This window comes from Tyto alba, unplaced genomic scaffold (assembly GCF_018691265.1).
Source record: "Tyto alba isolate M040663 unplaced genomic scaffold, T.alba_DEE_v4.0 Super-Scaffold_40, whole genome shotgun sequence".
In the NCBI taxonomy this organism is placed as follows: Eukaryota; Metazoa; Chordata; class Aves; order Strigiformes; family Tytonidae; genus Tyto; species Tyto alba.
This window is the reverse complement of record NW_024881316.1, coordinates 11476515-11493467: the sequence shown is the minus strand read 5'-3', so window position 1 is coordinate 11493467 and position 16953 is coordinate 11476515. Positions and strand designations below refer to the sequence as shown.

The 16953-nt window shown below is 38.9% G+C and overlaps 1 protein-coding gene across 1 annotated transcript in view; it reads left to right on the top strand.

Moving 5' to 3' along the window:
- Window positions 1-461: 461 nt before the first annotated feature.
- The window catches only part of ZNF292 (zinc finger protein 292), a 53972-nt gene continuing 37480 nt past the window's right edge, over window positions 462-16953 (top strand). The window contains exon 1 of the mRNA XM_042802954.1: window positions 462-628. Coding sequence (XP_042658888.1) covers window positions 467-628 — 162 coding nt within the window. The 5' untranslated portion in view covers window positions 462-466. The remainder of the gene's footprint in view (window positions 629-16953) is intronic.

The window sequence follows — 16953 nt, the reverse complement described above, 5'->3', positions numbered from 1 at the left end:
GGGGGTGGGGCGGGGTGGGGTACGACGGACACCCAGGGCCGAGCCGACCGCCGCCATTTGCTGCCGTTTTGCCGCCAAAACCCGTCGGCTGGAGGAGGGTGGGGAGGGACGTCACGTGGCCGCCTGGCGCGTGGCGTCGCATCACGTGACGGCGCGGGGGCGCGCGCGCGCCCCCCCCCCCCCCCCCGCTCCCGTTTCCCGCTCTGGCCCCTCCCCCGGCTCGGCCCGGCGCCGCGGGGGGGACGGAGAGCGCGCGCGCGCGCGTTCCCCGCACACACCCCCCCACACACCCCCCAACCCCCTCCGCGTCGTCTCCGGCACGTGACCCCTCCCCGGAACGTGGCATTGTGTAATCACGTGACCTGGAAACGGAGCGGGGAGGGGGGGGAGCGGGAGGCCGAGGCAGGCGGGGATTGGGGGGGGGGGGGCGGGGGGGGCTGCGTACGCGACGGAGCGGGGTGCGAAGATGGCGGACGAGGAGGCCGAGCAGGAGAGCGGTAGCCTAGGTGGCGACCTCCTGGAGCTGCGGCGCCTGCGGGAGCGGCTGGTGGAGCTAGAGACGGGGCTGCGGGAGAGCCCCGAGCCGGCGGTGCAGGCGGCTACCGAGTACTGCAAGCAGCTCTGCCAGGTCAGGCCGCCTCTTCCCTTCCTCCCCTGCCCTCCCCTCCCCCGCGGGGTGTGTGTGTGTGTGTGTGTGTGTGTGTGTGTGCGCGCCCGGGTGCGAGGGAGCGCGGGGGGCGGGCGGCGGCAGCGCCGCCCCCACCGGGGCGCCGAGGGGAGCCGGAGCCAACGGCCCGGTGCGACGGTTGGCCCGGGGCTGGGGGGGGGGGGGGGGGGGGGGGAGTTGGTGCTCCGGGCCGGGCAGTTGACGCCGCCGTTGCCACCGCTCATTGTGGGCTGAGATGAGGCGGCCTCCCCCCCCCCCCCCACCTTTTCCCCGTGCCGGGAGCCGCTTTGGCCGGGCCTGTAATCCCCTTCCCCCGCCTCTCCTCCCCCCGTCCCCGGCGGCCGCCCCGGTTCTCGCGGTCTCTAGGCCCCTTTGTTGTGCTCTGCGGCTCGGCTTATCGAAGGGCCCTTTGTTCCTGGCGGTGGCGGACCGAGGGCCCCCCCCCCACCCCCCTTTCCCTCCGACACCCCTCCTCCCCAGGAGGCGAAGTGCGGGGCGAAGGGAGGGAGGCGGCTGCCCGGGAGATGGGGGCTCCCGTTTCTCCGCCGAGGGGTCGGGGAGGAGCCGAAAGTCCGTCCCGGGTCCCTTCTGTGCAGGGCTCCTGCTCTATGCCCGAGTGCCTCTCTCCTCCCCCCGCCCCTTCCCCTCTCCCTTCCCTATCTCGTACCCTGGAGGGATAGCGGAGTTTTTCCCAACCTGGGAAGAGAAGGCGGTGGAGTGGCGCCGGACTAAATAAACTTAAGTTCCCTGGGGGGGTGGTGGCAGGTCTGTAGGTCTGCAGTGCTAATCACCGTTTTCTCGCCCTGTCAAGGGAGTGCAATCCCACCTCAGGAGAGGGCTCCTGAGCTGGCAGGGTTGGAAGCACCATTGTGTGTAATTATTCTGGCTGTGACTGCCGTCGGGAAAAGGCCTGCTTCCCGAGGGCTTGGGCTGCTCCTGAAGCAGGGCTGTTCGCAGGTGTTTCTTCTGAACTGGTGACCCTGCTGAGTATCCCTTTCTAAACAAACTTTGTGGTGCTAGCTCTACAGTTAAAACAAACTGCTCCATTTTAGTCTCCTATGTGTGTGTATACCTTGCCCTGATTTCTCTTAGAAGTCCTTTGTCAGCTAGCATTAGGTATGACACAATGAATGTGTAAGGCAAGTTCTTAAACATTTTAGGCCACAGAAATTCACAGAAACAGCTACCTCTGTAGGTTTACTATGGGTTTAATTGTCTATCTGATGAAAGTGATAATGCTTGTACATTACTGTCATCCATTCATGGAACATAGGCAAATTGTTAAAAGGTGGAACAGATAAGAGTGAATTCACATGGTTGGTTTCAATTGTGTTTTATTTGTGATTTTGTATCTGGTTTCATAAACAGTTGATTCTTCGTGGTAGCCATGGTAGCATGATAATTTACATGTCTGTCACTTCTGGATTAAACTGGGCTCTACTTTTTGCTAACCAGAGGGATTCTCTACTAAATATTTCAAGCATATTCCTTTCTTGTCTTTTATTTCATATATACAGGAGTCATATTTCAGGTTTTCTCCGGTCAAAATTTATCATGCTGTATTTGTGTAGAATGTCCATGTAGAAGCACAGAAACAAGATTGGTTTATGTTGGTTCAGATCAATGTGTTCTCAGTCTATTGAATCTTTGTGCATATTTTCTTAGATTTATACACTGGGAAGTGAAAATCTGGCTTTCCCAATTCTGGCTTGACTTCTAACTTGTGAATGAGCTGTTCATTGAACTGAAATAGTTGGGTAGGTGGGAATGAATACACTGTCCTTGACAAATACAGAGTAGATTACTGGTGTCTAAAGCAGATTTATCACAGATTTATCACGGAAATTATGGTTGCATGTACTTAGTGAGTGGCTTCAGTAGTGGATTGATTGATTGGAAATTTAACAAAAATTAATATTATTCTCATTATTTTAATGCCTGTTAGAAAAGTCCATTGTAAGACCCAAATTTACTAATTTTTTTAAACCCACACCTTTCAAAACCAAGTTTCACTGAACAAAACAGTTGTGTAGAAACTGACTTAGATGGAAATCCATGCTGTTTTGAAATGAGTTACTGTCCCTTCTATACCAAGATTTATAGGAAGGCTGTGTCCGTTTTTGCAGACTGAAGACTGACGTGTAACACTGAGAGTTGAGACATGCTATTCAATATTGAAAGATCCTGCTTTTCAAATTTTAAACAAGATCTAAACAGATGCTTAATATATTAAATAGTGTTGTTGTTGGGTGGATATTTTTTAATACTGGTTCAACAGAGGTTTTTAAAATCTGTTCACCTGTGTTGGTGGTGCCAAAATACTTGTTCGGCCTCTTCTACAGTTTTAATCCTTTATTGGTGCTAACACAAAATAGTATTCATGATTCAGATAGTAGGCTTAGCTGCTTAGCTTGCATTGCATGACAGAGGTTATAGAGAATTCCTGTAACAGTAAAAGCCATCTTGGAAATCTCTTTTAAAATTACAGTTTAAAGACATCTGCTATGATTTCTAGAGTAAAATCTTTGAATATATATGCATTAAATAATAATTTGACCAGTCATATATACAAAATTTAGAGTTTATATCTTAAGTCTGGAAGTGCAGTGCTGAAGAAATAATTCAGCATTTCTCAGTATGACTTCACCTGCTTTTTTTTTTTTTTTTCATATTTAGTTTCTAGGCATGAAATAAGTATACAGAACTTGGAAAGTTTTGTGTCCGTATTTTATTTTGCCAGATAGTAACTCTGGAGCCCACCAACCACATAGCTTGTTGCCATAAAGCAACTCTTTTTTTTTTTTTTTTTTTTTTTTTTAATTAAGTGAGTAGCATAATGTTTGAGAAATAAGTGTATTTTCATACTGAAGGAAGCTAAAGAATGTGCAGTACAGCCTTGAAAAATCCTTAGGTTTAAAGGCGAATAAGAGATTTAAGTACTCTCATTAAATGAAGTGGGAGTTGTACAGCCAAATCCCTTATCTGGTTTTGAAAAATCTCAGTTTGAACTATTTCAGTGTTTGTAACCCAACAGTGTAGAACAACTGTTACAAACAGAAAAAGAAGATCCCTTGTACCTTGGCAGAAAATAATGTTATAGAACTGCATTATTCCCTTGTAAGAATAAAGTTTACTTTGATGTATTTTATATGCAGCATTTCATTAGCTATAAATATTTTTTTGTTTTGCTGCTGATTGCACTGTGAAATTATGCAATTATTCTTAAATTTTAAGGGGTTTATAGACTGGACTTTAATCCTGTACCATATCTGTGTGAATGTAGTTGTGTTCTCCATTGTCAGCATGCAACAGAGAGCATTATTTTTAATTGTTATCAAGTGAAATTCACATCCGTACGGATATATGTAAAATGACTTTTTAATTGTGATTCATGCTCTTCTGTTGCAAGTTGGTAATTAGCAAATCTGTGACAAACGGTTATGTTGTCACAAACAATATGTGTGCAGGCTGGGGCAGACAAAACAAGTATCTTCAGCTGTAGTGACTAAAAATTAAAAGTGTGAATTTTGCAAGAATTCAGAATGGTCCAAAGAAGGATTACTGTTCTTGTCACCATGTGGTGGCTGATAAGATTCTTTTCAAACTTTGCTCTTAAAGGTGATCTGTTGATTGTATTCAGTTAGAGAAGACCAAAATGTTTGGGTTGGTTTATTTGTTTGTTTGTTTTCCCCTGAGAGCTAGGTGAATTTGATGCTGATGGGTATATCAGAGCTCTTTACTGTGGCTTGTGTTCCCTTCCAGGTGGTCATTACCCAGAGTAATCTTTATTTGCACTTGCAGGCTGGTAGCAAATTTTCTTCTGCCACTAGTTAGTTGTGAAATCTTTGTGGTACCTCTGCTTATCCTTCCTGACTATTTTTTGTAGTTGACATGTTTCATCTTTGAGCTTATTAGTTTTTCCTCCATTTATTTTTGATTTTTCATCTCTCTTCTGAGTCTGCTTCTGAAGTGCTTTTTTTTTTTTTTTTTTTTTTAAACTTTTTTCCCTTCCTGCTGTACTTTGGTACAAATTCTCCAAAACTGTAAGGTGGTCAGGTTTGTTGTTGACAACTTTTACATTAGTACACATAGTGACCTGTATCAAAAACATAACAAAACATTTGGACTGCTGTGCAGTCCTTCCTCAACAACTTTGCCTGTACTTTTTGTCTCATCTGTTGGTTGTTTTCTCATGTCTGCCTGTTATGAGAAAAATCCTGTGTTAAAATATGTTGAGAAGTGTGCTTAGCCGTTAGTAGACACATTAATATCCTTCTAGTTTAGGCAGTTTACTCAATAGTAACCTAGGATCCTCTTAACATTGGTAGCACAAGTATAATGCCAGTAGAAGAATGGGGGGGGACACAATGGGTTTTACCTACTTCAAAAGAAAACCAAAAAGTTCTTTTTAAAAAAGCTTGGTTTTAACTGATGTGACTGCATAGAGTTTGTTCCGAGTGTTTTAAACTGATTTTTATTGTGTTGAGGTTCTTGTGAAGTATTAGGACCTTAAGGTCCTACCCTATTTTTTTGCCTCTGTGCTGACACACTGGAGTCGATCTTGGTAATGCTGGGAAATACATACTGTACTAATATGAATATAAGAAGTCTCTCCTAAAAGCAAACATGCCTAGCTCTACATAAAAAGCTTTTTTTTTATTACATACCTGTAATCAATATTCAATAAAGTTATAAATTCTTCACTAATTGTTTCTGTTGTTTCTATTGGAAGTTAGTCTTATTTTCTTATATTATACATTACTACAATTGATTTTCAGTTTTTAGACCTCACGGACTTAACTTTCTGGTGCTGTCACTCTCTTCGCTGTCGTTACCTTCTACTCTTTTAGTCTCTGTATTTTGAGCTTCCTCTTCAGACTCAAGATGACAGAAACAATCTTCAGTTCTGTCCATAGAATTTGAAATGAAGCCTTTCTTAAACCTTTTAGCTACAAATTCTGTATTTATCTAAACTCAGTCTGTCTTAATCCAATGACAAAGAACTGTTTCAGTAGGCTTCTTTATTTTTTCCTGTAGGAGTAAGAGTATCATCCATTGCCAGGATTCATTCTGTATATAAAGACCTCAACAGTCTTTGAAGGGCTTATTTGCTATTTCATCAAGCACTTGCAGTTGTGATGTCCTTCCTCCTGATGTGACCATAAGATTGGTATTCACTGACACTCAAAAATACCATCAGCAAAATGTCAGGTGCCCTTTCAATACAAGCAGAAGACATTTCCTCTCTTTCTTAATATCACACCTGGTCTCTTACTCCAGACAACATTCATCGAACTCTTAATTGAATGTGTACGTTGATGTCCACCCTTGGTTTTGTTTGGCTCAACAGCTAATAGTGATCTTTACATAATACAGTCGCAAGCTTCTGGAATGTAAATGTTGGTAGGGTTGCTATTTTTTGAGCTTTCAGTTTAATGATTTCCTGTGTAGCAAGGTCTCTGTCTCTTCTTTTGAGTACGCAAAAATTCCACAACTTCTTTATGTAACAAGTGTTTTCTTTTGAGTCCAGTGAGTGATTTCTACATGAGCTATCCCTTAAAAGCTTCTGTTTTGACGTTTCTGCCTTTGCTCATTTGCTTCTACCACACTGTGTTTCTTCCAGATCTCACAGCTGCTAGTTTTTTCTACATATGTTACCATGACTGTAAGATTTCCATCATAACTTCAAATACTTTTCCATTTTGCTTTCATACCTGTGACCTCCAGATGATCTGTTATTCAGGGAGAGATGTACAGCTGCCAGAAATCACAAGGAATACACTAAACTGTAGTACACCACACAGATTCCCAAGTGTGTGAAGAAAAACAACCGTCATCATTGTGTCATCTCATGCAAACTTTGAGCTGCCTCAGGCATTTTTGTGCTCCTTCATCACTGTAAGACCTGCCATGTCAAACAGACATACTGTCTTACTGATGTGGGCAGGAGGGGGTGTGGAAACAACACCCCCTGATTTTTTAAGTTAAACTGTGGGAAGCCAGGGAAATCGTCTTGCTCTCAAATAAAATGGTGTGTGTGCATATCTGTATATAATGTGTATATGTTTAGAAAAAAAATAACCTGTTTAGGGTACATCTAACCAATGAGCATAATTGTTTTAGTCCTTGTCCTCAGTAATGGCATCAAGCCTCAACATCATTCCAGACTGGAGCTAATCTTCATTAGAATTTCTCAGCTCTGTACTGTACGTTTTCATTAATACAAGTTTTCCTGTATCAAAGTCAACCAGCTAGACCATGATTCCAAAGCAGGATTAATTATTGGTGAGCTATAGCTACAAATGATTGTTGAACCTATTCTCAAAAATTTCTAGTTAGAAAGATTCTGAAAAACTCCCTGAGTAATACATTTTAGTTCAGTTATCTTTGCCTTCAGACATTTTTCCCCCCTTGCACTAACTTGATCTGTAATCTCTTGTTGCAATTTAAGACCACTGTGATTTATCATATCCCATATAGTCATAGGAAGTATTATATTTCTTTTCTGTTGGAAGGACCTCTTAGATTTTTTTTTTTTTTTTAAGGCTATTTTCAGTCTTTCTCCAGTCTTCACTTTTGTGAACAGAGTTTTTGTAGTCCTTGATCTTAATTTTTTCCTTCTCTTTTTTTTTCCCCCTTTTCCTTTTTGCTTTGTTACTATATCCTTGGAATCTATGTCTTCTTGAAGTACTTACCTGCAGGGAAGGTAACAATCTGGTAAGAAGGTGACAAACCATATAAGACTTAGGATTTAAATACTTTTCCTGTAAAACATATTATTTATCCTTCCAAGTACAAATAGTCCAGAGAAGAGTGATAGTTCTCCCAAGCATTACTGATTAAGGTAGTTAAGAAGATGACAAAATGTAGATGGAGGGGTTAAAATTAATACAATTCCAGAATCTTGACAAAAGATCACCTTTCTATGTGAGCTGCTGTATATGATACTAAAATCAAGCATCCCACTAAACTGTGGGAAAGAAAAAAGCTTTCCATTTGGCAAATAGATACTTAGTTTCATAGTTGCCCTGATGCACAATTTTTGCTGGGTTAAAGTTACTTGATGCTTTTACTGAAGGTTTTAAGAAAACCCCTCTTATCAGCAAGCTACCAACTATTTCTCTAAGAAATACTTTTAGCCAAAAGTTAATACTTAATAGGGCATGAAGTGTGATTACAGTTAGTTTTCCTCCATAATATCCTTGATTCTTATTGCCCGTTCAAAGACTGAGAGGTGTTCTGCTTTACACAGTCCTTTGGCCATTAAAAAAAAAAAAGGTCTGAATACCTTACTGAATATAGTAGTTGGCTATACACAACAGCTGCACATCTATGCTAGCGTAACTAAATGTATTAGGTACTTTCTGTACCGGCACATATACTCCTATCTTCACCTTTTCCAACAAATTCAAACTTTATTCCCCACTTCTGAATAATGTATATCAATAGTGTCTAGGTTGCTCTCTAGAACTGTGATTGTTGAGGAGTCCCTGTTTAAAAACAGTGAAATATTGACTGTGGAAAATATCTTCCTTATTGTGCTGGACTGTACAAGGAATATATATATATTTGCTAATGTTCAGTAAGGCATCTCATTTTATCAAAATATCCACATTGTGTGTCTGAATTTCTTGATAAGGAAGTTATGTATCTATTTGAATGTTCAGTCCATTTTCTATCTCTCAATTACTTTTTAAAAAAAATATTTTGTTGGAGAATTAATATCTCATAAGCCATGGATCTTGAGGAAAGGCAGCAAAAAGAAAAAAAGCTTTCTGGGGAATCTTTGCTTCCATTGTGACTAAGAATCAGGGAATTTCATCTGGCCTTTTTCATTTACTCTGCCATGTAAATGTCATAATATTTTTTTTTTACTCTAGGCTTTATGCAGACCTGCTATACATTGTAGGTGGTTTCTACATAAGACTTCCCTAAATTAGGGATCAAACTGGAACAGTTAAGACACATCAACATATTGTTTCTTCAGTGTGATGTGTTACCTAAACTGACATACAAGCCAAAGAAACTGTTTCAAATTCATATATGCATGCAGCATAGCTTCAAGAAATAGTACGCCAGGCATTGATTTATATCTTTGAAAATTTTTTTTATTAGCATTGTTTTTAAAGGCCTCCATATAAATCGTTAAGCATTTACAGTACAGTGTGTATTATTCTTTAGTTTTCATGAGGAAAACTAGCACAACATTCTTATGCCATCAGTTTATCTAAAATGATGATGTACAACAGCTTGCAAATTTAAGTAACAGGTAAACAGTATGACTTGAGACTATCATTTGAAATAGTATTTTCTATTTTATTAGGTCTCTGCTTTTCCATATGTTAGGAGCTTAATGTCTCACATTTTAAGAGGTGTGCAGGTATGTCAATCTAATAATCTAAAATTAATTACATGTAGTACTTGACAGAACAAAGACATTCAGAAAAAAGGTATATATCTGTAACATCAGAAAGGCAATGAAGCTTCATAAAGTTATTTTCTGAAAATAGGCCTGATCCAGTAGGAAGCTAGACTAAACTTGCAAAAAAGTTTGCCTGTACTTTTTGGTGAGAATAGTTTGATCAGCTTTCTTCTCCATCCTCTCTTCTGTAACTGTTGTACAGTCTTCTGGTATGTAGCATTTCTGGCTTTATGATTCCCTCCCTGTGTGAAGCTAAAGTAAATTAATCTTTCATCACAGAATCAGGATAATCCTGTGCTAAATAATGTAGTTATAACTTGATTATTTTGTTAATTATTCTCAGCTAGTCTCACAATTCTTTGTCCTTGTAGGGACTCATGTAACTTGAACAACTTCTGCCAAAGCTCCATCTGGCTTTAGATACTGACTCCTAGTGTTCATTCTCCCCTAACTGCTGGACAGATGCATCTGTTGATTTGCGAAACTCAACTCCCTGTAGTAAAATTCTTCAGGATTTCTTCAAGATAAAGACCAGTCCCTATTTTGTAACTCTCTGTTGTCTTTTGGGCTGCATATAGCAGTTACTTCAAGAGTTTTTATTTGAGCTGATAGTGGATATGGTGTTGCTTTCTCAGTCTCTGGTATCTCATAAAGAACAGAATTCAGCAGGACTGCTTTGTATTCTGTTATTCAAAATGATGGAAAGAATTTATTCTGGTGAATAGGTAAATCCTGTTTGATATTTATGTATCTAATAAACCGAACACTGTTTTGATGAATCAGGAAAGTCTATTCAGTGATCAGGCATTAAATCAAATTACGAGTAATGAGTTCCTCAGTTTTGTGATTCCTGCTTGTGTCAGAAGCTTGCAATAAAACACTGTTTCACAGCAGAATGAACACAAGGGTGAGGACAAGAAGAGATTAAATGTTCAGTATCACAAAAGACATAATCTGAACTTCATTTTTACTTTAGTCATTGGACAGTAGCTCTTATGAAGACAATAGCTGGGATAAAAAGTAATGTCCGATTACGAATCCGTAATAGTGAAGAAGATAAAACTTGAATATTCCAATTCTACACAGTTGGAACTTGCATAATGTTCTAGTTGAAACTGGCATGGCAATTGAATCCTGCTTTTGGATACACAGCCAGACTTCATGAATCACATCAGTGTGATGGCAGAAGCTCCCAGTTCTGCTCAGTGTAGCTAACATTCAGGAGAAGGTATAACCTTGGCTCCTCTCTTTCCTCACACGTGGACACAGTGGCAGTACTTTGACACTGGTGTAAAGACACAGTTGGTTATTAGACTCTTTGAATCAGTAGACATTGCCTTGTTCTTTCCCAGGAAATGTAGATCAGATGGAAGCATCCTTTGGGATGCCAATTTGACCGTGCTGAATAGACAAGCTTAAAATGGCAATTAAGTAACCCTTCTACTGAGGAAGAAGCTTATCAATTAAGTTCTCATCAGAATTAAAAAGGTTTGAAGTAGCAGTGGGAGAAGTTGCATGCAGCTGATAAAGACAACTAATACAAAAATGTAATGCAGATGAGCTACAGAAATATTTGTAATATCTCATTTCACCTGACTGAGAGAGCAGGTTGAAGTCACCTATATTGCAGGAAATGCACATATTTTCAGATTAGACACAGTTATTTCTGGCTATCTTCCTATTTTGAATCTGCCCATATGCCAGTCTGATAATTAAAAGAATAGGTAAATTAGATTTCCTGGCAGTGGATAAAAGTTTGCTGTGATGCACATCCCACCACATTCCTGAAATGCCTGTTTAATAGCCAACTGCTGAACACTGTTTTTAACAAAACAGACTAAAATATGAAGGTTGGGATGACAACATTAAATTGAGACCTGAATGAAAACCTGAAGAGAGAGAAATGTCTCCTAGGACTACGAAAAGTTCAGTCCTTATGTAAGGATGCAAGAGAGAAATCAGATACTACTGACAAGATCGGAAAGAGCATATTGAATGCAAAATGTTGAAAGAATAAAGGCAAGCCTAAACAACAATAATTTCTACTACTTCATATAACAAAACATGAGATTTGGTGAAGTTATTTCCTGGTATTTTAAATAATTTACTTGTTTTAAAACAGTTTATAGATGTAATCAGAGACTGTCCATTCATTTTCTAGGTTTTTCTATTTCTGTGTCTAAAACTGGCTGGATTTTGAATTTTAAGCAAAATAGTGACTAAATAGTAATGGGAGGAATAGCACCAAGGTAATTTCTATTTTGTTTTGCCTCTTTCAATCGAATAATTAGCAATCTGAGCTCATGCAGTATATTCAGCATGCCCAGTTGAAAAGCATAAACATTGCTTGTGCTTTTTGACTTACGTTTGGGGAGAGAAACATATCTCATCAGTTAACAGAAGGTTCTGTGTTTGGTAATTAACTTTTCAGAGTCTCTCTTCCTTGCTGTTTTTTGTGATATTTTCTTGGTGATGGTAGGTGACACAATTATTACTCAGAGTTGTAGCAGAGCCCCACAAGGTTTTCTTCTATTTATGCTTCCGTATCTGCTAAGTTGTGCTTTTTTAGCATAGACTCTGCTTTAGAAATGTAAATGTATTTTTTTGACAGCACACTTACATCTGCCTTGGTTTTGTATCTCTAAATTGGGGGCAGTGGTATTACCCTCCTATTCAAAACTACATGCGTTAGAAGACAAACATGGATTTTGTTGTTGTTATTTTGTCTGCCTAGTGAAGTAGAAATAGTCGGAGAAGAGGCATGGTTAACTTTTTACACTTGTGTGCTGAAGTATCAGGGTGCTAATGACCTTACTAATTCAATTGTAATAATAGTTAAAAAATCTTCAAAAATTTAATCTTAAGAGTGAGTTTTCTTTATGTTGTTGATCATCATTACATGGATCCTTCCTGCAATTAGTCTTAATTCTCTTTACCAGAGATGTACAACCATGAGAGTATGAGTTGCCAAGTAGTTGTAAAGAACCATAAAGGTCGTTGACAACTGCAGTGGTGTAAATAAATGTAGGGAAAGGAGAGAGTTCAAATAATCACTGCGCTCTTGCATTTTCAGAAGTGTTGAGATCTGTTTAGTTATTACATGTTCATGATAACTAGAGCTGCAGTGAGATTTATTTAATTTAAAAAAAAAAAAAAAATCTGTGAAGGAGACCTAAGTAGACGTGGTTTTTTTGGGAGAATCTTTTTAGGCAAGGGTAAAAAAGTAGCTAATGATAATTCTTACTAACTTTCTATCTTTCCACAAGTTTTGTGTCTTGTAATTTTCATGGAATGATATTAAAGAAACTCATTTTGCATAAGAAACTACTATCTATAGTGTGTGTATATATGTACATATACACTATATAAACTACTATACAGATGTATGAGTGTGTAGGGAATGAACAGACTGGGAAAATGTATCATTCGTTGCAGGGTAGTTGATCATCTGTACTGGATTTAAAATGTATTCTAATTCTTTCTCTTAAAATTAATTAGAAGTTTGTATTAGTTCTTTAACAATTACCTTTTCTCTGTGTGTATATTTCTTTGAACTTATTTACTGATGTCTCTGAAAATCTCCAGGAGGATAGCTTTCCTTCAGTCCGGATGTACGTATGAGTTATTGCAAGATAAATGTATAAGACTTGATTTCTTGCTGATTCTGTGCATCTCCTTTTCCCTTTCTAGTGAGGCTTGAGCATAAACTTAGATCTGTATCTTTATATTTTTGCAGTTTTGCCACAAGAAAACCGTGCAGTTATAATTCAGTTTCTTCTTTGTGTTCTGGTTTGTTAGACAACATTTCAGATTTAAATGCTTGTTCTGAAAACTCAGATGGAATAAAAAAAAATGAAGAGGATGGTAAAAAGAGAATGTTTATTTTTTAAAAAATGAGGCTTGTAGAGTACTTGAAAGTATGTGAGTTAGTGGTTTTTTTTGGTTTAGATAACACCTATATACATTAGTTCTTAATAAACTGTGGTTATCTATACCAGAGAGTGCATACCTATGTATCTGAGTACTGAAGATACGAATAATAAAAATCAGTGCCATTGTGTAGGTGGTACTTCACTCTGAGTACAGAACAGAGTGTGGTTTGGTTTGGTTTTTGTTTGTTTGTTTGTTTTTTTTTTCTGGTGAAAGGAGAAACACTATAATAGACAAGAATATAAAAACATACATACTCATATACTATAGCAAAACTACTTTTATTGTTCTGAATATCTCTTCTTCACAGATGAATGAAAAAGTGAGTGGATGAAAGAACAGTTTTCAGATAATGTAACACATCCATAGAATATACATGTGAACCAAAATACTGAGTGCCTGTATATTAACACTCTGGGTCAGACTAGAAGTTCACTTTGAAAGTGATCTTCAGATCATCTCTGCTTACCATACTTTGTTTTACATTGTGAAGCACTTTTGCAGTGTGGAAATTGAATGTGTTTTGGGTGAAACTAATCCACAAGCTGTGCTTCAGGAGCAATTGCAGGCAGTCTGCTTCAGCCACTAATAGTTATCCAGTTAACAGAACCACCTGAAGTAAGATCTCCTGTGGTGGATACACTGGGGACTTGGGTTCTCAGCAGTAGTGTTTCTGCCATATGGATCTGCTCCTTATGTAGTGCGTTGCACTGAAGTGCTATAGTCATGGTGAACTTCTTGTGGAGCAGCACTTAGTTACAAACTTAAATTTTGGTTTTGCACTTGATCTCTGAATGAGTCTGTCTTGACTTTGTGAGTATTTATTTTATTTACTAATTCAGTACTCACTAATCTTGACTTGACTTCCCTTTACTTTCAACTGCAGGATAGCGAAGCCGTTGGTGTTAGGATGGGGGTGTAAAGTGTAAAAGCAGCTGGAGTTTTCAGTTTGAAGGAAAAGGAAAAATCAGTGAAGAAGATTGGAACTGCAGCCTACCAGTGGAGAAGAGGACTAGTAATGGGAAAAAAAAATTGGATAGCTCTGCACCATGCCGGCAGAAATTGAGAATAAAAACAATTGCTTAAATACAATCTCGTAGTAAAAGATGGAATTAAGAGTCTGGCTTCAGTCCTCTCTTCTGGACACAAGTCAATATCTCCATTAGAATTAAAGCAACATCAGCAGACTCTTCAGCCAAAGGCATCTTGGCTTTCTAAAGCTGTACTTTGCTTAACAACTTTATTGTGAAACAATTCAGAAAGCAAATTCAAAGTAAAAATAGCACATCAACAACTTAAAATCTTGAAAGGTTTTAAAAACTAAAATTGAGTACAAATTAGGATTGATGTTCTTTGATCGTAACCATAATTTAAATAGTACTTGTACACTAGAAAATATAGTAATTTGATTATGTCATCTTTAATTTTGTGAATGCAATCTTGTGTTCTGTAGCTGCTGAAGTTTTGCTGTTCAATTCTAGATTGTGTTTATTATAGTAACAAACATGTAAGAGCTAATACTGTTACAGCACTTGTCTAGCTACAAAATCAAGGTAACAGTGCGAAGCCTTGGTAAACAAATGCTGAATCAGTTAACTAGTACCAGTGTTAATTTTCCTAATTAAACTGCTTTGGAAATGAGTTGGCAGTACAATGCTGTGTTGACTTATAAAATGACTTCTCTGTGCACAGATAAGTAAAATAAATATGCACTAAAATAAATAGAAACTGATTTTGGTGGCTTATATTGATATGACCTGGTTCTTTATTTTGGCATATATGCAAGGGCAGCAGTATTTCAGATGGTGCTGTTCTGTCTGATGCTTACAGTGGACAGATTTGAAATATCCATGCTTTTCTATATAAGTTTTGTTCTAGTCTAAAAATCAGTTTGCCTGTAGAGCATCCCAACTGAAAAAAACAAACTGGAAACAGGTCATTTATGTTTGAAGTTCTTTGGAGGCAGAGGTGAAAGGGAAATACGGATCATGATTATGGTGATAGGGAGAAATGCCTTGATCAGAGAGTTGTCATGCCACAGAGAAAGAAATAGATACTCATCTTTTTTGTTTCCCTCCACCCTCCATGCTTTTTAAAATGGGCAGGAGATATGATGAGGTTCATACTGTATTTAAACATTTTGCTTACTCTTTTAAATGCTTTAAAAATATCTGTCACAGTATTTGTTTCTAATACCTCAAATAGCGAAGTCTCATGAGAAATATGCAATAGATATTGTTTAAATTAGACATTGTATTAGTAAGGGTTTTTTAACATGCAGAACTAGTTCAAGAACTATTCAAGTTTTTACTGGAATATTCTATTTGATTGACATCTTAGTTGGGTAGTTTGTCCTTGTACAGTTTGAACATAAATGCTGGTTGCATCCCAGCTACTGCTTAGCTGGCTCTAGCCTCCTCTAATTAAAGTGCCTTTCATGGGAACCTTAACAACTTTAAGAAGAAGTTGCAACAGTTACCAAAAGACTCCTGCTTTTTGTGTGATGAAAGGCTTGTTCTCCATCTTCTGGTAAAATTCTGAACAACAAGGAGTAGAGAAAGTAGATCATGAAAAAAGGTGGTCTTTGGCTCTAGGACCTGTAGATCATCAAGGCTGGGAATAATGGCATTTCATCACCTGTAAGGATTGTTTCAGTGTCCCTTAAGGCTGTAAATTTGCTGTGGGACTTAGAGATAGTCTGATTCTGATGCACTGATACCAAAATTTCTTGACTCCAAAGGTGTCTGAACTGGGATATCTAATATATTTTTAGTATCCCAACTACTTCATTAAAAAGAAAACATGTTATAAGGCTATCCTCAACCAGTCAGTCCTTTTTCCTCATGGTACAGGAAAGAAGCATCACAGGCAATGTTGCTGTATTCACTTAATCAAGTTCTGATGGTCTGAAAATGCTTCTTGAACCAAATGCTTTCTAGATGCTGTGGGGCTTTGAGGACATGACTGCTCAGTGCATCTTTTGCTCATCAGTCATGCCTGCTATCATCCTAGTCATCTTGTAATTCACAGTGAGTTCTTGGGATGGGGATGATTTCAACATTGCAAACCGGGGCTAATGCTCCACTTTGAGAGATCTGTTCACTTACAGGCTTGTTTCTTTTTTGCTAGTTCCATTCCATGGCTGACTACATTTGATTTTGTAATGATACTGGCACAGGGCTGGAGATACATGGGAGAGTTGAGGCCAGAAGTCCAGCTTAGTTTGTAAACCATCATAAATTGCCCCTTAAAAGCAGACTGTAACCAGCTTTCCTGGAATTTGAAAAATACTGTTTTCATCACATGCTCAGTTCTTTAATGATTGTAGCAGCCAGTGAGATTATGCTTCAGGCTTGCAGAGTTCTACTCTGAAAAACACAGCCCTCAAAGATCAGTTTTGTGTGAATTAGATGAATGTCTAGCTCCAGCTCAAGAATCAGCATATTAGCTATGTTTCCCAGAAAAAACCCCTTTTCATTCCCCTGTTGTTAAGTCAGAAGACATCATCAACATCGTAACTATACCTAGCTTCTTCATTGAGAATACAGATCAAGTCATTGTGTTCCTTGTCTTTCATCTCTTAGGATTCAGGGGCTTTCCCATGAACTAAGCTGTTTGGGCATTTGTGGCACTTTATTACTCTCCAGAACCCATGCTCTGTTGAAGTCTAGGGGCTTGTCACCTCTGCATGCAAGTTGAGAAATTCCTTCTTGCCCATCCTAAAACAGTATCTTTATTCCTGGAAAGCAGTGTCTTACACGGTGGACATTCAATGTTTTTTGACTTCTTTGATGAAGGTGTTTTATTTCTCACCACATTGTTCTGTCGCTGATCTGAGGAATTGGTTTATGTATAATAGCTTTATTTTCACATCACAGTTTGAAATAGTGTAACCCACTGATCTGTGAAATACTTCTTGTTTTTATGTATCTCC